Source organism: Pogoniulus pusillus, chromosome 2 (assembly GCF_015220805.1).
Source record: "Pogoniulus pusillus isolate bPogPus1 chromosome 2, bPogPus1.pri, whole genome shotgun sequence".
Lineage (NCBI taxonomy): Eukaryota > Metazoa > Chordata > Aves > Piciformes > Lybiidae > Pogoniulus > Pogoniulus pusillus.
This window is the reverse complement of record NC_087265.1, coordinates 29,876,295-29,896,290: the sequence shown is the minus strand read 5'-3', so window position 1 is coordinate 29,896,290 and position 19,996 is coordinate 29,876,295. Positions and strand designations below refer to the sequence as shown.

The 19,996-nt window shown below is 39.9% G+C and overlaps 1 protein-coding gene across 2 annotated transcripts in view; it reads right to left on the bottom strand.

Moving 5' to 3' along the window:
* Positions 1-396: 396 nt before the first annotated feature.
* Positions 397-19,996, bottom strand: part of SPAG16 (sperm associated antigen 16) — a 40,908-nt gene continuing 21,308 nt past the window's right edge. Inside the window, exons 6-10 of one of the 2 annotated variants that reach the window (XM_064158973.1) lie at positions 13,525-13,632; positions 9,684-9,801; positions 8,212-8,281; positions 849-997; positions 397-740 (exon numbers count right to left, since the gene is read on the bottom strand). In XM_064158973.1, coding sequence (XP_064015043.1) covers positions 723-740; positions 849-997; positions 8,212-8,281; positions 9,684-9,801; positions 13,525-13,632 — 463 coding nt within the window. In that variant the 3' untranslated portion in view covers positions 397-722. The remainder of the gene's footprint in view (positions 741-848; positions 998-8,211; positions 8,282-9,683; positions 9,802-13,524; positions 13,633-19,996) is intronic. The other variant, XM_064158977.1, reaches the window with a different exon arrangement.

Here is a 19,996-nt window from a genome sequence, read left to right as displayed (position 1 = left end):
GAATATATAATTATTATTTTTTTTAATTTGGAGCCTTGGAAGAAGGAAAAGAGATAAAAACAGAAATAACATGTTTTGTTTGTCAGAGGAGAGGTGCATTGCCAGAGTCAGACAGAAAAAATGCCTTTGCAAGACCAAAACCAGTAAGTCTTGTGGATACAGGGAAAGGGAAGATTGAAGCTATTTCTGAAAACATTAACTTAAACTACTTTTTTTTTTCTTCTCCAAAAAACAGTTTAACTGTGTTTCTCAAGACAAAAATAAACCAGTTTTAAAACATAAAGAAATGTTAGATATGAGGATGTTTTGCACTGACTTGGAAAAATAGAAAGCACTGTTATATAGTCCCAAAATGCAACTCCAGTAAATAAAATAAAGAAAAACTCATCTCCATGGTTAAAAAAAGTAATTAGGGATTAATTTTTATTTCCACAACTCCAGAACTGAAACAGCCACATCCATTTGGCATTCTCAGGTTTATAAATTTCCATTGACTATCAAGAAATGACTCATTTTTTGTTCTTAGTCTCCCAGATGTTATACCTTTTAAATCCAGCTGCAACAGACACACTGAAATACTTGGAAAGGTTTTGTACACAGCATGGAATAGGTCAGGACTTGTCCGGTTACAAAAGAAAGCGAATGGAGTAACAAGTTGTCGCTCTTCCTCTGCAGGTTGATTACATCAGACTCTTGCAAAGTACTTTGCTAGCTTAAATTCATCAGTTTCCAATTATTCCCTGCAAAATTGCAACAGAAGCTCATATTAAAAATAAAAACCTTGTTCTTTACACCACAGCTTGGAAGCTGAAAGTGTACTTTAAGCAACTGGAAAGAGAACTGCATACCTTTGGGTATCTCTTGCCTATCCTCTTCCTTTCATCTTTGACTGGTGAAGAGTTTTCAGCACCAAGGATTTTATTTTTTTGCCTGGCTTCCCGAAGAGCTTTCTGGGTGGGACCCTCCAGCCCTTCCTTCATTTGACATTTGTGGCCCACTATAAAACAAACCCAACAGTATTATAACCAGAATGCATTTTTTACTCACTCTTCTGAAAGATCTTTCTTTACTTATTATTAGCTAGACTCGGAATTCTATGAGAAACACTACTTTATAAAAGAATACTCAGCTTACTGTGCCATTCATAGAAAGTATTCCAAGACCATACACAGTTCTGCACCACAAATTATTTCAGTATTACCAGTTTCAGCTTACCTAATGGTACCCTAGAATTTGCCCCAAAAATGTATCATTGATTTTGAATCTTGCAGTACAGGCGGGAGTCACAGCAAAATGGATGTACTTCTTCACTCGGAGCCAGGAGAAGCACCACCTCTCTGCACCATACCAAAGGCATTATTCCAATTTACAGCCTGGATTTTTCTTCCCTGCACTTTCTCCCACCTTTCAACCCACAGGAATTACTTTTGTATAGGTAGATCATCAAAGAAATCCTAAGTAGGTAGTACAATTGCAAACGAATAGAAAAGGCTAAAAGGAGCAGTACAGCTTGTGTGGCTATTGCACAGTGAATCTGCAATGATCTGGCAGAAAAGACACTACTCTCTGACACTGTCTTTATATTAGCAGCTCACACATCTTAAGACAAATCCCTGTAATCTCTATATTCTGTTGCAGTATGCGATTGTGTCTACAGAGAAAAAAAGAATGGAATACTGGATTCCAATATGTTTGGGGCACTCTAGTTCATTGAAAGAACATACATTATTGTGCTAGTTTGAAGCTAGCTAGAATGTTTTGGTGAGAAGGATTAGATCACAGGCTGTGAAAGAGAAACAATGGTGGTATCTACTTCACTCATAGGCTTGCTGAGATGCATAAGAACAAGAATCCAAACATAGATAAGGGGGTCGCTCGCAGTCCAGGCTGCGGGCTGCATTTCTCTCTAACCTCACCTTTCATCTCTCTGATTAATCCATTTGCTTCCTAACCCCCCTGGCCAACCCTCCATTCTTCCTTGGGGCACAAGGCAACATCTGGGGTAAGGTAGAGGGGTGGGAGAAGGTGGAAAGGCAGTTGGGAGCCCCTCCTGGGGACTCAGGTTTCTGGGAGGGCTGTTGTTTGTGTTTCTGTATTACCTTTTACCTTGTATATTTCTGTATCTAAATTTATATATTGTAAATACCTGCTTGTGTATTGTGCTAAGCTGTAAATATAAGCTTCATTCAATTTCCAGAGCTGGCTGAGTCTAGTCTGGGTAATTTCCAAATGGGGGGGGGGGGGGGGGGGGGGGGATGACAGGGAACACCCAAACCACCACAATTATACAGATAAAATCCAAACTGAAACGAATGCACTTCATACTAAGCATTTCCAAATCCTTGCACTTGTAAAATAGTTAAATCAAGATCTTGAGACCAAAGTACAAATTTTCTGGCTTAAAGCAGAAAAACGCTTCTATCCTCTCCATTCCAGAGACAAAAAAAGGCAGACCAAGTAAACACAAAACCTTCTGAACCTGATAAAAAGAACTGTCTCTGGTCTAACAAAATGTCTGTATTATCTGTGCTTTAGTAGTTAAAGCTACTGCACAGATGTCCTGAATAATAACTGTCTCCAAGGAACTGTACCCTTTGAAATTGGTTTCTATGTAAAACGCTTGCTACACACTCAGTAACTGCTACCCACTATTACCACACTCACAGAGTGTTTGGTTTCTTGGTGGTTTTGAAATACAAATACTTATAAACCAATGGTTTATGACAGTTGAAGGGCTTAAGAAGTCAGTAACCATTAAAAAAAAATGAAAGGACACATTCCAAAGAACTGTTTTGATTGCACTACGATGTCACCAGCTTGTGTTTACAGACTTGCTATTCCAAATGCACTGTAGCTGAAATGAGGACATGGATTTTTAACTGGTGCATTTTAAGATTATTTTTGTGTGACCTTCTAACAGCAATTACATTAGATCAGGAAAGGAAAAGCACAGTTTACAGGCTTAGCAATGAGTTAATTCAACCACAAGTAAAGAAACTCACCGAGTTCAACTTTTTAATATAATTGGGTAATAAATAAACAGCTGCTGGTTTTGGAAAAGACAAGAAATGTACTAAGTAACTGTCTTAGAACATTTTTAGAACCAGCTGTTACAGCAGCATTCACTTAGGTTTGCAAGCAAGCCACAATCAACAGTACTTAATTCCTCCAGGCAAAAGTGGCCTCCCTTCAGAACACTACTTAACACTGTGTCTTCAACTGCAACAACCAATAACTTCAATTAAAATCAAATAAACAGTTATTTGTCTTTGATAATTGGACCCCTCTATCTCACCAGATTTAAAACAAAAACAAAATCAGTTTTTAACACACACACACACACACCCCTTCTTACACAAAACATCCAAGCCTTGTGCCAGAGGCTGTAGCCAGGTGGGGGTTGCTCTCTTCTAACAGGCAACCAGCAATAGAACAAGGGGACACAGTCTCAAGCTGTGCCAGGGCAAGTATAGGCTGGATGTTAGGAGGAAGTTCTTGCCAGAGAGAGTGATTGGCATTGGAATGGGCTGCCCAGGGAGGTGGTGGAGGCACCATCCCTGGAGGCGTTCAAGAAAAGACTGGATGAGGCACTTGGTGTCGTGGTCTAGTTGACTGGCTAGGGCTGGGTGCTACGTTGGACTGGATGATTTTGGAGGTCTCTTCCAACCTGGTTGATTCTGTGGTTCTATGATTCTTTTTAAAAAGCAATCTGAACTCAAAAAATATTTCTCTTTCATAGCTGGCTACTGGATGAGCATAGCAGGGACAAAGAAACAGTCTAGATGATTGAGCCCTAGTCCTAACTGCTAACTAGTTCCTCTCCAACTATTAAATGTCCTTCATATAAACTTAAATCAAGCTAAGTAAATAGGAAACAAGATTTTAAACTCCTATTCATTTTTAGAACACCTACAGAAAGTTTTCCCTGGAAGGATTTATACAGGAAGCACTATTTCCAAAAATAAACAGCAGTCTGGCAGTGGGACTGCAAATAAACCCCAGCAAATAAATTACATGCTCTGTGTTGTGGTCACAGCTCACTTCAGTTGTTTGAAATGAATCAAGCTGAAAGCTGCCACATCAATAGTCTAAGTCCAGAATAATTGTCCTATAATTAACTACTGTTAAATTTTATTTCCAACTAGCCATTAGAAACAAATTCACACTGCAGAGCTCCCCTTTGTTCTCCATTATGTACTATAGGACTCAAAAAACCCCACACAATCCCAAACAAAAAATGAACCTACAATGATTGGATGTACAGGACCTCATTGCCACTAAACTTCAAACAATTTGGCAAGCACAAAACTAAGTAAAAGCCCCTCTCAGTGCTCTTCAGCATAGTCATTCTCAGTCCTTCATGCTCTGAACTGATTTTGCTGCAGACAGCTGCCAGAAAAGACATCTTACCTTGGCAAACGGTAACTTGTCAGTATGAATGTCTGTTTTCTTCTAACTAAAATGTACCAACATAGTAATACACAGAAGTCAGCCCTAAAAAGACAGCAACTGAAAAAAATGCACCTGTAGGTCTCCTTACAGCAGACATTTGCAAGTCCAACAGTACTGGTTCCTTCCCAGCTAAGAACTTAAACTTAGAGTAAACACTTCTCCAGTGTCTACACCCTGTTTGCTTCTCAAGGTTGCATTTATATTGCCTCAGGAATAAGAAATCAAGAGGCAACAGAACATGACTATCTTTCACGAAGCATCAGAAAGCATTTCAGTAAGAGACATAAATCACCCATTGAAACATCACTATAGCTTACAGAGGGCAATAAAAAATATGTAGAATAGAGAGGACAAAGCTCTAGAGATAAATGGACAGTAATACTGCATAGTTTATTACATATTTGCTATGAAGCAAATTAAGGCAGTTGGACAGGAAGGGATGGAGAGGCAGCTCCCTGGCTTGGGTTTTAGCTTGCTTGCTTCTGCTTTGCTGCTGCTTTCTACTGTGCTTTTTCTGCAGAAAAAGGCTAAGGTAATTGTGTTTGTATTATGATGATCTGATTTTGCTCAGTAAACTCTTATCTCACTCTTTTTTTGTCTCAACCCCTTGTTCTGATTTAAAACCACAACAGGGACGAAAATGAGCACTGTGCCTTTTAGTAGGGTAGAGGCTGATGCTTTTAGATGTAACAAGCTTTAAAGACTACAGCGAGCACATGTAGTTAGTACAGCCACAGAAAGATATTTTGAGGGCCTCAAACATGCCTTGCTGAGGAGACACATACTACAAACAAAACACCAAAAAAAATCACAATCCAAACCCAGAAGGATACTGTGAATGCTGAAAAGAGTAACTGCCAGTACTTCATTATTCTACCTGAATTCTGTATTTACAAAAGTTATTAGTTTAGTAGCTATTTGCTTGTATACGAAGTAAAATCATAGCTTAGGTTATACTGGGTAAGGTAAGACTACAGAACCTTTCCAAGTTCTCCCAGAACTGAAAGCATTAATTTAGAAAAGGAGTAGGGTGTGCACCAAAACTCCTCAGCAAGGTAAGCCTCCCACTGCTGCAGGGAAAGACCTGAGGTAGGAATCATCCTTCAGATGATTAGATCTCAGTCCAGTGCTTGTAGCAACTGATGACCATTTAGGAGAACAACCTACATCAAACAGAGAGGAAAAAAACTGAACTGAATGTGCTACACTAATAATAGGCAGACACCAGCAAAATCTGGACACTAGTTAAAGAGTCTGCATTAATAGTAAATAAGCCATCTTAACAGCTGTGTTAGTTTCAGGCTAGCTGAAATATTTTAGTGAGAGAAATTAGATTATAGGCTGTGAAAATGAAACAATGGTTATGTCTACTTCACTCATAGGCTTGCTGAAATGTATAAAAACAAGAACACAAAACATACATAACACAGTGGCTCTCTGTTGCAGCTGGTGTCTGTACTCTTCTCCCTAATCTGCTCTCTGCTTTGTAACCTCCCTGGCTGATTCTTCAAACTCACCTTGCACATAAGGCAAACTCTGGGATAGGGTGGAGGGGTGGAAAGGAGGTGGAACGGTGGCTGGGGGCCCCTCGTGGGGACTCTGATTTCTGGGAGGGATGTTGTGTTTCTGTATCACTTTTACCTTGTAGATTTCTGTATATAGCTGTATATATTGTAAATATCTGCTTGTATATTGTGCTAAGCTGTAAATATAAAGCTTCATTCCTTAATTTCCAGCCAGCTGAGTCTAGTCTGGGTGATTTCATAAGAGTGGGGGGGGTGGGTAACACCCAAACCATCACAACAGCCAAATAAATGCTTGCTTTTCATTCAATTATAAATAAAAGAAACAAAAAAACTTTGTGAATACTTTTCTTCTCAGTCCTTTCTTTCCTACAGGAATTCTACAGAATGGAACGAACTCCATAAACAGGGGAACAAATGAAGCTTGGTTGTCAAAGGCTGAGGCAACTGAGTGGCTTTTTATCTGAAGTATATTACCAGTGACAAAGGAACTTAAGACCTTTAACACACTGAGGTGGGGGAGAGAGTGAAAAAAACAAAGCAGGTATTAAAAAATGCCTTATATGTAACAAATGCTCCCCCTAGAAGTTGTATGTTTGACACCTACTCACCTATGTGGCTAAGAAATGTGAGGTTCTCTAACATCAAACTGCACTCTCTGATCGGAATTCTGTTAATGACTAAGGCAGGTGCAACATTCCCTGTTGCCAGAGTGAGAGCTCACTGATTCCCTTTTTCAGTATCTCATCTATTTTCAGGAATCTTTTCAAAACCTGATTTCCTTGAGATTTACCTGTCTCATGTAGATGCAATTGGGAAATAGGTTCAAAATTACTAATGGGAGCTATGTTCACAAAGAGTATGATAGCATTAGCTTCATTTAATTAGGAAACCAGAGGTGCTAGGGCTTTTTCCTGATGGAGCTAGAAAAATAATTTGATAATTATATGTCTTTACAGAACATCAGGGGAGCAGAGTAGTACCATATAGATAAATATATTATTCCAGCAGGTTTTGTATGACCCTAGCAACCTCCTGTAAAAATGAGACATGCAAAAATAAGAGTCTGGATTTCATAAGATGAGTATTTTCAAAATGCTTCCAGACTACCAGATGTGTCCTCTTAAGAGTGAGGTAAAAAGGAATAGTCACTTGAAAAACAAAACAAAACAAAACAAACAACAAACACCTAAAGAATATTAGTGGATAAATGTCCTGGAGTCCTGTATACCCCTAAATATCTCTCCCTCTGTGTTCTGAATAGGAGAGGAAAAGGCTCGAAAAGACTTGTTTCCCCCCCTGCCCTGCAGGTGCGAAGCTGGGGGGGAGCAAGGGGCCCTTCCAGCATGAGGGGTGCCCATGAAGTGCCCACGCTGGAACTGCGCTGTGATTGGCTGTGGTCTTCACGCCTAGGAAATGGTAACTCTGCTCTTTGTCTAGGGAGGGTATAAATATTGGGGGACTTCCTTGCCTTGGGGTTCCCGCCTGAGAGTTCGCTCCCGCCTTAGAGTTCATGCCTGCCTTAGAGTTCTCCCCTGCCTGGATAGATTTTGTAGAAGGAGCCCCTGGCACTCTGCTCCCCACCATTAGCACCCTTTATGCAGGCTCAATAGGCCTTAATGACCCTCGGACAGCCTCTGAAAGAGAGTGAGGGGACAAGCACCTGTACTGCCCTTCTTTTCAGCCAGCCTGACTCACCTGTGAGTAACTTTGCCTCAGCCTTAATAATAGTGGGGGATGCTATTATTTAATAGCTCAGCCTTTTCCAACTTCTGACTTCCAAAATAGTCAAATTACCTATGGTATCCTTGTAGATCTTCTCAACCTAACTGAATCTGCTAATTAAAACTAAATTAATTTCTGTATATAGTTTTGGGGCAGGTTTTGGGGAAGATAAAATAACTATTTTTATATAAATTCCTGACTCGGCCACAGTAATTCCCTGCCTCCACAACAACAAAATAAGAAAGCCAGCCACAAAACATATTTCTAGGACAAAGTCTTTCTGCAGTTAACTTGCGTACTCCATTGTTCCATATTGCCATCAGAAATCTCCCTGCCCTCAGTGGACACATTTTAGAATAAATATTCAAATGATAAAACAGCTCCTCTCTCACCAAGACAGCTGATAAAATGTTTATAGCTCAAATATTTTTGATGTACTGTTATAAATGATTTTGAAACGCCTAACAGAAAACCCCACACCAAGCAGAGTTTGGTGGTGAGGATATTTTACCTTTTGTCACAGGAATCTGAAGAGCATGTATGGACTCAAAATTTTGCAATTTGGCTTGCAAACCTGTAAGCTAATTTTAAAAAGAGGGGAGAAAAAAGAAGAGGTAATATGAAAACATCACTTTTGAGCTATCTGTTTACACATGCATTTATACCTGCACATTTAAGTAATAAATTGCCTTTCTACGTTTTCACTTTGCTGATTATTTTGGAAAGGCCCTGTGAAACAATGGGATAAAGTATGAGCCGCACAGAATCTTTTACAGCTCTATTAAACCAATGAAGACAGGGAATAGTAGGGCTCTTACTGCACCATCGACTTCTAGCCACTGCTATCACTGCACTGATCTTTAACTTAATGGCACAATAGGACACACAGCTTTGTCATGAGAAAATGCCTGAAAACATGGTGCTATGCGTTGCCAAAAAAAGGTCATTGCTCCAGAATGCACACAGATCAAAATCAGATAGGTCTTGCATATATTTCTGTCATGTTATAGTTGGGACTGTTCTAATGTTTTGAACTCCTAACCCAGCCTAACAGTATAAGAACAGCAACTTTGCTTTTTTTTCAGAGTAGATTTTCTTATATTTATTGAAATTTCAAACATATAATCCTGAGTCTTTTAAAAGTAAAGTCAGGTGACCTAAGAAAAATTGGAGGCAAAGAGGAGGAGAAAATCAGAGATGAGGACTGTTAGAAGAGAGTGCAAGCCTGATAAATTCCTTTCATGTTACTGCACATAACTGAAGCTACTGTTGAAATGCCAGGCATTTTGAGAGCTTCTTTTTCTTTCTTTTCCCCCCCCTTTTTTGTTTTAACACACAACCTATTGGTTAAACACATGCAAGACAAGTTTGCTGCTGTTTATCCGTCCTATCTGTGCTCATACTACTTCCTGCTAAAGATCTTGTATACCAATATATACATCAGATAAGATTCTACAGTAAAATACTCATCTTCGCCATCACAAGACAAAAGAAAACTTGTCTCTGGTATCTTAAAGTTTTGAGTTTTTTTTTTCCTATACTAGTAGATCATTCCTACATATATTTAAGGAACAAAACAAAACAAAACAAAACAACAACAAAAATAGTTTAAGAGATTTCTAAAGGCACAGAAAGAAGCATGTGAATCTGTGGAATTACTATGCCTTTTCTTAAGCTAACAGTAGCTTAAGAAGCTACTTAAGTAGCTCTCCTTAAGCTAGCTTAAGTAGAATAGGGTCTGCACATTGCTGACTCATACAGAACAGCACTGAGCAAGTACAAACTGAAAACTACTACTCTGTGGACACAAAGTTTTACATACTTTCAATACTAACATCTCACTGAGTATCATGAAACTCATGAAAACATCCTGCTTATTAAATTACTGCAGAAGTTGCTTGAACAGAAACATCCTATGTGTTTACCAAGGTAAACCTCAAAGCATTTCTTACAACTTGCAAGTGATGTTCAACATAGTTTTACCTGCTCAACTGCTCTGTCTCTCTCCAAACTAGTTAATGTTTTCTGTCTCAGTATCGTCTGGTATTTTTCAGTCAGCTGCTTCAGCAGTGGTTCATATGATGCACAGTGTGCCTTCAGCCTGAAAAGAAGAGGACAAATGACTTCACAAAAATGAGTTAAATCAGAGATCTGAGACTGTGTAATTTTTTCATTCCTCAAATACAAGTGCCCAAAGGTCAACAAAAAGGAGACAGAAAAGGTATTTAGTATCTAACCACACAACTTTGTTCTCATGAGACCTCACTTGGTATACCACATACAGTTTTGGTGCCCTCAGCATAAGAGGGATTTGGAATTGCTAAAGTCCAGAGGAGGACCCCAAGATAATCAGAGGGCTGGAGCACCTGCCCCATCAGGAGAGGCTGCAAGAGTGGAGACTGTTTGCTCTGAAGAAGGTCTCTGGGAGACCTTAGAGCAGCCTTCCAGTACCTGAAGTGGGGCAACAAGAAACCTGGGAAGAGACTTTTTACAAGGGCTTGTAGTGATAGGATGAGAGGGAATGGATTGAAGCTTGAGAAGGACAGATTTAGACTGGAGATCAGGAAGAAATTCTTGACAGTGAGGGGGGTGAAACTCTGGAACAGATTGCCCAAGAAGATTGTGAATATCCACTCCCTGGCGGTATTCATGGCCAGGTCAGACAGGGCCCTCAGCAAGCTGGTCTAGTCGAAGGTGTCCCTGCCCATGGCACTAGGGCTAGAAACAGATCATCTTTAAGGTCTCTTCCAACCTAAATGATTCTATGAATCTATGAAACAGAAATGACACAAGGGAAAAACAACAAAACACAGACAGATGCAAAAAAACCCCCCCAAACCTCACAACCCAACACCACAAAACCCTCACCAAAATAAGAACTCGGATCAATAAAAGGATTTGGTTTGTTTGGTCATATCTTTCAAATAACCCATCCAATTTTTATCTGTTCTCAATCCTTCATACACATACTGTACATTTCTGTGCATTTGTTTTCCTGCAGAGGGATGATATTTCATTGAAAGAAACAATCACAGCTACTACTTGACTACCAACTAAGATCCTAACCTACCCAAAATAGCCATAATATGATTATTATTTCATTCTTCACTGCACATCTACTTGGAATACTTAACTTTAATTCTTCAGACCAGCTAAAAGTTAAGATACATAATCTCTCAAGCAAAACATCTGACACTAACAGCTTCAAATACATTGCATTTTGCAAAAAGCTGACATATAGAAGCTAAGCCAGTGAATAGTGTTCTCTTGGATTACTCTATCTGGATTTCAAACTTCAAGATTCAGAACATGTAGCTGCTATTAAATGCATTGACTGCTAACAACAGCAACAAAAATCCATGAGGTGTTTGGAGCTGCAGTCTCAGGCCACTCCATATTATTTTAAAACAAGATCTGGCATAAACATGTGCACAGAAGAGATTCTCTTTCACCTGGTCCACTGATTTTCAGATGAACAATATCAAAGTTCTACTTACAGAGACAAATGACAGCATAACTTGGGCCACAACAATCTCAAGCAGCACTACAGGCTTGGGGAAGTGTGGCTGGAAAGCTGCCCAGCAGAAAGAGACCTGGGAGTTGCAATTGGCATGCAACTCGATGAGCAAGCAGTGTACCCAGGTGGCTGTCATGGAAGGCTAATAGGCCTATTGGATGTCCTGGCTTGTCCCACCCTTCTGATTGACTGGATGAGGCACTTAGTGCCATGGTCTAGTTGATTGGTTAGGGATGGGTGATAGGTTGGACTGGATGATCTTGGAGGTCTCTTCCAACCTGGTTGATTCTATGATTCTATGATGGGGAAAGTAAGGGCAAGAGGAAAACAAAGGCTTGGGCTATTATGTCCCCTCCTGAAGTGATAAACAGGTACCCACAGGTGTTTAGGTACTGGTTAGTGTCTTGTCCAAATAAGGTTCAACAGCCCTGGTTTCACCTAATAGGGTCAGTTTTGCAAATGCCCTTTTGATTGGTGAATCTCTGTGGCCAAAGGAGCCATTACACTCGGGCAAGTAATAGAAATGGAGCTAAATTGCAAGCAGTTGTGCTGCTTCTGCCTCAGTGTGTGCTGCTCTGCTCAGACAACGTGCTCTGCCTCATTGCTGTCAGCTTGGACAATGTGTTCTGCTCTGCCTTCTGCTTCAGACTAGCTTAGGCCTGATGTTTTGGGCTTGAACTACCTGTGAAAATTAACTGCTTCAAGTTTCCCAGGAGAAGACGTTAAACATCTCAGGACGTGGCAAGCAGTATCACTGACATCATGCTCTTTGCACATCTGCAAGAGATCCTTCCTGCATCTCTGCAAATCTCTGTGCCAAGAGGAACCAGGATTTGGTCAGAGATCGTCTGCCTCTTTCCCAGCACCTTGCTAAAGCCTAGGAAGATCTAGAAGCCTCTCAATGGCTGTCAAGACACTGACCAGTTCCAACACTGATGCAAAGGAGCTAGGGACTACCTCAACATTTCTGCTGCTCCACTGTGAGTAGAACAGACTTTCCTAGGGCTCCAGGCTACCGATTTTTTAAGAGGAATAAAGCCATTTTGTGGCTAAACTTTTCCAATTTTCTGATTCTCCTAAATGAACAAATTGCCCATAAGCAGCCTTGTGAAGATTTTCCTGACTGAATTAGAAGCTGAATTTAACTAGTTTGCATACAGTTTGTGCATGGAAATTTTTGGAAATAAAATAACTACATATTTTATAATTCCTGCCTTGTTAATTGCCCCAACTAAATCAGTGGCAAAGAAAGGCAATGTCATGCTGGCTTGGATTAGAAATGCTGTGTCCAGCAGGAGCAGGGAGGTGATTGTGCCCTTGTACTCAGCTCTAGCAAGACCACACCTCAAGTGTTGTGTTCAGTTTTGGGCACCTCATGACAAGAAGGATGTGGAGGTGCTGAAGTGAGTGCAGATGAGGGTAAGGAAGCTGGTGAAGGGCCTGGAGGATATATCTTATGAAGAGCAACAGAGGGACTTTGGGCTGGTGAGTTTGAGGAAGATGAGGCTGAGGGGAGACCTCATCACTGTCTACAACTACCTGAAAGGATGTTGTGGAGAGGTTGGTGCTGGTCTCTTCTCAAAGATAAAAAGTGATAGAACAAGAGGGAATGGCCTCAAGCTGTGACTGGGTAGATTTAGAATGGAAATTAGGATTTTTTTTTATTCCCCCTCCCCAGGAAGAGTGGTCAGGCATTGGAATAGGCTGCCCAAGGAGGTGATTGGGTCACCAACCCTGGATGTGCTTAAAAGTCGTTTGGATGTGGTGCTTAGGCATATGGTTTAGAGTAAACGTTACAGAGCAGGGATATCAGTTGGACTCAGTGACCTTGAGGGTCTTTTCCAAACAATGTTTCTGTGATTCTCTAATAGAGAACTTGCAGAATTACAAAATGACATTATTATAACTCAGTATCTCTGCTTTTCAGCCAAAGCAACACAGCAGGTCTCACAATCATGAATGCAGGGTTAACACCAATACCACTGAACTCAGTGTACAAAGGCTCTTCAGTCAGAAATCACTATATGTTTATGGGAAAAAATCTGGGTAAAAGAAAATTTCATTTTTATTTTCATGTATTAGAAATATTATGTATGTATTAATGTCATGGGAAAAATTTAAGCAATTTCTAATGATTTTTTTTTAATGAGACATGGCAGAATGGTCAGATGGAACTGCTCTTCACCAGGACACTAAACGCAGCTGGCTTTACTTCAGTGCTTTGTATTTCACAACATTATCTCATTACCAGCCAATAATTGAAGATATTATCTTTAATGTTTCATGCATATTAAAGTAATTTTTTACCTTTTAATGTCAGAAATAAGCTTGGCTTTCTCCTGGAGCACTCGCTTATGGTGCATTCGATGGAAGTCACGTTCCTTCTGAAATTTTAGGATAGCTTCTTTTGTTTTGCTATATGTCAACAGAAAAGCCAAGACAGAAGTTTTAGTCTCCTAATAATTGCTCATCAAGGTATACTGAATACATAAAGAACTTTCAGATCATAGAATCAACCAGGTTGGAAGAGAACTCCAAGATCACCCAGTCCAACCTAGCACCCAGCCCTAGCCAGTCAACTAGACCATGGCACCAAGTGCCCCATACAGTCTTTTCTTGAACACCTCCAGGGACAGTGCCTCCACCACCTCTCTGGGCAGCCCATTCCAATGCCAATCACTCTCTCTGGCAAGAATTTCCTCCTAACATCCAGTCTATACTTATTCTGGCACAATTTGAGACTCTGTCCCCTTCTTCTGTTGCTGGTTGCCTGGGAGAAGAGACCAACCCCCACCTGGCTACAATGTCCCTTTAGGTAGTTGTAGACAGCAATGAGGTTCCCCCTGAGCCTCCTCTTCTCCAGGTTAAACACCCCCAGCTCCCTTAGCCTCTTCTCACAGGGCTGTGTTCCAGGCCCCTCACCAGCTTTGTTGCCCTTCTCTGGACATGTTCCAGCACCTCAGCTTCTCTCTTGAATTGAGGGGCCCAGAACTGGACACAGGACTCAAGGTGTGGCCTGACCAGTGTTGAGTACAGGGGAAGAATAACCTCCCTTGTCCTACTGGCCACACTGTTCCTGATACAGGCCAGGATGCAAACTTTTCATAGTGTGCCCTGTAGTGATGAACATGCCTTTGAGGTCTTTTTGCTGCAATCTGATGTACAAAAGCACGAGTACTCCCAGTGATTTTAGCTAGAATCCATAAAGATTGAGCAAATTTGCAGATTAAACTGAGCTGAGTGGTGCAGTTGATAAGACTGAAGGGTGGGATGGCATCCAGAGGGACCTGGACAGGCTGGAGAGATGGGCTAAGAATCTCACAAGATTCAATGATGCAAAGTGCAAAGTGCTCCAACTAGATTGGGGCAAAGCTCACTATCAATCCAGACTAAGGGATGATGCAATTGAGAGCAGCCCTGCAGGAAAGGGCTGAAGGGAACATGGTGGATGAGAAGCTGGACATAAACCAACAATGGGCACTTGTAGCCCAGAAGGGAAATTGCACCCTGGACCTGTTTTGATGCCAGCAGGTCAAGAGAGGTGATTCTGCCATTCTAGAGACCTCACTTAGAGTACTGTGTCCAGTTCTGGAGCCCTCAACACAAGAGAGACAAGGATCTGCTGGAACAGGTCCAGAGAAAGGCCACAAGATGGATCAGAGGCAGTACCTCACCTATCAAGACAGGCTAAAAGAATTTGGGCTGCTCAGCTTGGGGAAGGCTCTGCAGAGACCTTATAGCTACATTTCCCTGATAAGTTATGGAGTCTCCTTCTCTGGGGACTTTCAAAGCCCATCTGGATGCATTCCTGTGCAGCCTGTCATAGGTGATCTTGCTTTGGCAGGACTTGATGATTTCTGGAGGTCACTTCCAATTCCTAATATTCTTTGATTCTGTGATTAAATACCTGAAGAGGACCTACAGAAGAACTGCTTAGAGGGGTTTGTAATAATAGAATGAATGAGGTGTAATGGTTTGAAACTGGAGCAGGGTAGATTTAGATAGGACATAAGGAAGTTCTTTATAATGACATTGGTGAAATATTGGAACAGGCTGTCCAGGAATGTGGTTGAGGCCCCATACCTGGAGATGTTCAAGATCAGACTCGATGCGGTCCTGAGAAGTTTAATATACTTAGAGATGTCCCTGCTCACTGCAGGGGGGGTGGACAAGATGACCTTTGCCAGTCCCTTCCAACTTGACGTAATCTGTGCATCTGTGATTCTGAGACTATAAATCTCAGCAGTTGAGATCAACCTTACTTGGAGCACACAGCGTCTTGTAGAGGTACATATTCCAGGAGATTAGAACATAGGGTCTTGTAGAGGTACATATTCCAGAAGATTAGAAGGAAATAGTCTTGTTAAGGGCTTAAAATGCTACATGAAAATGTACTGCAATACTGATTTTCTGCTTATGCACATCACATTTGAGCCCAACGTCATAATATGTGCTAGAAGGACACCCACAGAAGCATAACCACTGTAGCTTGTGGAAAAAAAATGCACTAGAAAATTTTAGGGACTAGAATCATGGAGTCTGTCCTATAGTGCCCCTGCATATGACAGCAGGAAGCAAGAGGAATGCACTTCAAAATTCATGTTTGCATGTCAGCAAACATACTGACAGGCTGCTATACTCTAAACACTTTCTACACACAACCATGGGACATTCTCAGGTACTCTGCCCCATAAACATCCAAGGAAATATTCTCTGTATATTCTGTACATTTCCCTCTTGCCTTTCCTGATATGAGTTTGGCAGGAAAGATTGTTTCATTGCAAAGGAAGCTTGAAATTACCTTTCACAGAAGTGAGATTGTTTATTTTTTGCAAAAATAAAGCTCATTTCCACTCCAACAGCAGTTAAAGAATCAGGAAAAAAACTTACTGTAACAGTAGAGCATGCCAAAATCAAAGGTCCAGGAAGAAACTCATAACTGTCAGTGCACTAAATTTAATTGCAGAAATATTTTATATTTATGATATATACATTTGTTATATTTATTACCTATAGAAGCTACCACATATATGTACATTTACAAATGAATTGTTGCTTGTAGCAGGAACAGTTAGAAAGACCTGAAGAGCATAGTAAATCAGTGTCCCTATATATCAGTCAAAGCTCAGAAAAAGCTGGCAGGGAAATGAAAACAGGCAGGGCTGTCCCCGCAGTAACACTGAAAAGCTCAAAGGAGCTGTGAACACACATAGAGCTCTCTGTATACATATGCACAAATACCAGCAGTCAAGAAACAGAGTAACTTAGGACATTGGTATTGGGATACAAACAACATATTAATGATTCTGCTCAAGCTCCTGTGAACAGCCAAACATTCAAGAGGTAAATGACTCAGTAGTCTCTGGATAGTTTTGTGAAACTCCATTATGACACCACTCACAAAATTTGACTTACCATAAGGTCTTGAATACAAAACCTGGCACTTCAGACCTTAGTAAATGGCTTGTTCTAAGAGCAAAATACATTGCTTATAGCCACAGCAAAGCTAATATCCATTCCTTTTAGTGAAGCCATATATATGAAAGACTGCAGGTCTCTCCATTTAAATTCTTCTCTAACAAGTAGTTTTGTAAAAGCAGCAGAAGAGGGCAGGGTCCAATAAATCCAAAGAGAAATGTTCAAAAGTGACTCAGATGCCCTGTTCCCACTGAATTTAGGTGGGACTTTATTTGCCAGGACACCACAAGTTGTAGCCCTAAAATTTTAATCAGCACATATACTCTTATGCTTTAACTCCTTCTGGTGTATATAACATTTAGTGGCAAGGATGCTAAACATATCACATAATTAAACAAATGCATTTAATCATGGTGCACAATACAAAAAGTGCACACTTAACTTTTTTATGGTGTAGGTTGGGAAGTCTGTGCAGGAATGACTAGATTTTGGCAAAGAAATAGGAGATGAGATGAGGATTTTACTGTTAACACTGCTAGCAGTAATAGTAAATGTGATTTCCAGGATTGCTTTATATTTTGACTGTTAGTATGGCTATAAACCAGAGGTATATTCGTGAGCTTACTCCAAAGAAGTAGGACAGAAAGATACTCACAAATATCTAAACTTTCTAACTGACATTTGTGAACCGAGCTACATACCTTAGACAACAGTTGCACACAATCATTCTATCTAATAAATTTGTAAATGTTTAAAGAACTCAAAATATCACAGCAATCTCTGTGATTAACACAATCTTAAATCCGATACACGATTATGCTGCCTACCTACATGTCTAAATACAAAAGCAATACAAAGGGTTTGACTGTAGGAAAACACCAAAATGTATGGGATTGAAGCTATTTAAATCATCAGATAGGCCGACTTTAATGTTGTTATGAAATTACAGTTATACAACTGCACTGGTTTAACACAGCCTTTTCCCTAGAACACCAAAGTGATGGAAAAGTAACACACAGAAAAATCTGGGTTGACATAAAGAGTTGAGATAAGATAGGAGTTTACTGAATGAATAACGATAACAATATGTGCAATTACCTGAGCCTATTCACAGAAAAAGCAGAGGAGAAAGCAGCAGCAAGATGAAGCAAGCAAACTAAAAGCCCGAGCCAGGAGCTTCCCCACCCCTCCCTCCTCGTCCTGCTGCTATCTCAGCGGAAGAGTCAACACTCAAGAAAAGCAGCAACTGTAGCAAGAAGTCTCTCATGTTACAAATTGAATTTCAAGCCCCCTAATACTTTGCCCCAGCCAGCACTTTCTTTTTGAAGCTGGCATGGGGCAGGATAGTTTTGAGTAACAGGAGCAAACCTTCAACTTCACCCATTATAAACACCCAGGCAAATATTACTACACTGCTAAACACTTGAATGACAAATGAAATAAAATAAACCAATCTCCTGTAAGAGTTAACAATTTTCAGAGATGTTATTTACAAGTTTTTTCTTGCATAATGGAAAAAATATTTAGGCTTCCATTACAGAAATATTGAAGTGCATAATATCCCTCACCAATCAATCAGGGTTCAACTGTAGCCTTCAAATCAAAGAAAGAGAAAGGGAGTACACCTAAAGTATACTTCAACTTCTGTCACATGGAAAACAAAGGCAAAAGTAGATTTGATTTCTATCACAACACATTGTTTTTAGAGATTATTTAAATACACACTAGTAGCATATCTAAACATAACAACTATCTTTAGCTTTGGGATAAAAACATTTATGTCGATACTTATTTCTTCTAATACACACATTCAGAGATTTTGTTACAGCTCAGGATGCCTTCAGAAACTGGATATTAAAAATACATACTCATACACAGGGAAGGAAAATAATTGTGATTTTCTCTCTAAATAATGAAATCTAACCAACAGCCTGCAGTCTAATACTTTGCTCATCTGCCTGCCATGCAGTCATGTAAATACTGTATTAAAATGCCCAAAATGCAATTATAGTTAGCTTCTCAACACTGAATCTCTTCCAACAATTGCTAAACAACATTAAAGCAGGAGGTAATTGGTTTGTAGTCATTTATTTATTTTGGGGGGGCCATGCTGCCTAAGTCCCAAATGACATCTCTTTTCTGCAAGATGGTTGCCAAGAGTACCAAGATCAGACATACTGCATGTAATTAAAAGCTGCCTTCAAATATACTCCACAGAACTGTATCTCACAGTGGAAGATTTCTGACTAACCCAGTCAGATCAGCATTTCTATAGTGCTCTTAGGCATTCTCTTTTCAGTGAAAGCTAGTGAGTTCTCTCTCAGTACTTGAAATCTCAAATTGACCTCCAGGTAATTTTGGCTCCTGCTGGAATATTTGCTTTATCATAGCAGGGGTATTGATGACTCCAGTTATTGAATGTACAAACAAGAAATAATGCTGTCAACAGTCACTACAGTAAATGGATTTGGTTGAGAGTATCATGACCAGGGTGTATCCAAAAGACACAAAGGAATATGCTAACTCATGTTTCAGACAGCAGAAATGTTCCATTTCATCCATTACTTGCGAAACAGAACTGCTTTCATTCACAAATTATTTAAAACAAAGGAAGTCAAATGAATTTCACAGAGGTGCTGAATATTACCAGCCACAAAAACTTTGAAAGTTATTTGAAATTAAAACTTTGAAATATTAAGTAGACACCATTAACACAAACCAAGTTTCACATCTACATAGACTGTTCTAATACTAGAAAGAAAATACAGCTCTCCCTACAAGCAAAGAAAGGAGAAAGGAAGACTAATTTTAAGAGCATTTTAACAAGGTACATGCAGAATAAGCAGCAATGCAATGAAGACAGGAAAACTTTAATTAAGTAATAATCCGCTCAGATTTTCTTGTTATAGCATGTTCTGCTCAAGGGGGGTGAAGGGGTGTTTGTGGATTAAAAAAAGGTGAAAAAAAGAAAAGCTTGTTAAAGAGAGAGTAACACATTTCAGAGGGGTCATAGTTTGTCTTTTCTTCTTTTATTATGCATTACGGCTTCTTACTCTCCCGCTCAAAATGAGGCCCAATTCCTAACTGTCCACTGGCCAAATAAGTTGCAGTGATAAGCAGGATGTTTTCTGTATAGCCCACCTCCCAGTGCAAAAGTGTATTCAGATTGCAAAACACCTGCCTCTTAAAAGCTGTTCCCTTAACTATTAGAGTACGGCAAATTAACTTAATTTCAAATGTGACAAATCATTACCATTGGAAGCTAAATTAGCATTATTATCAGCAACAATGACTATTTTAGATCTGAGTAGCTATTTTTTCATATAAAAAATTATCTAAATGAAAATCAAAGGCTTCAGCA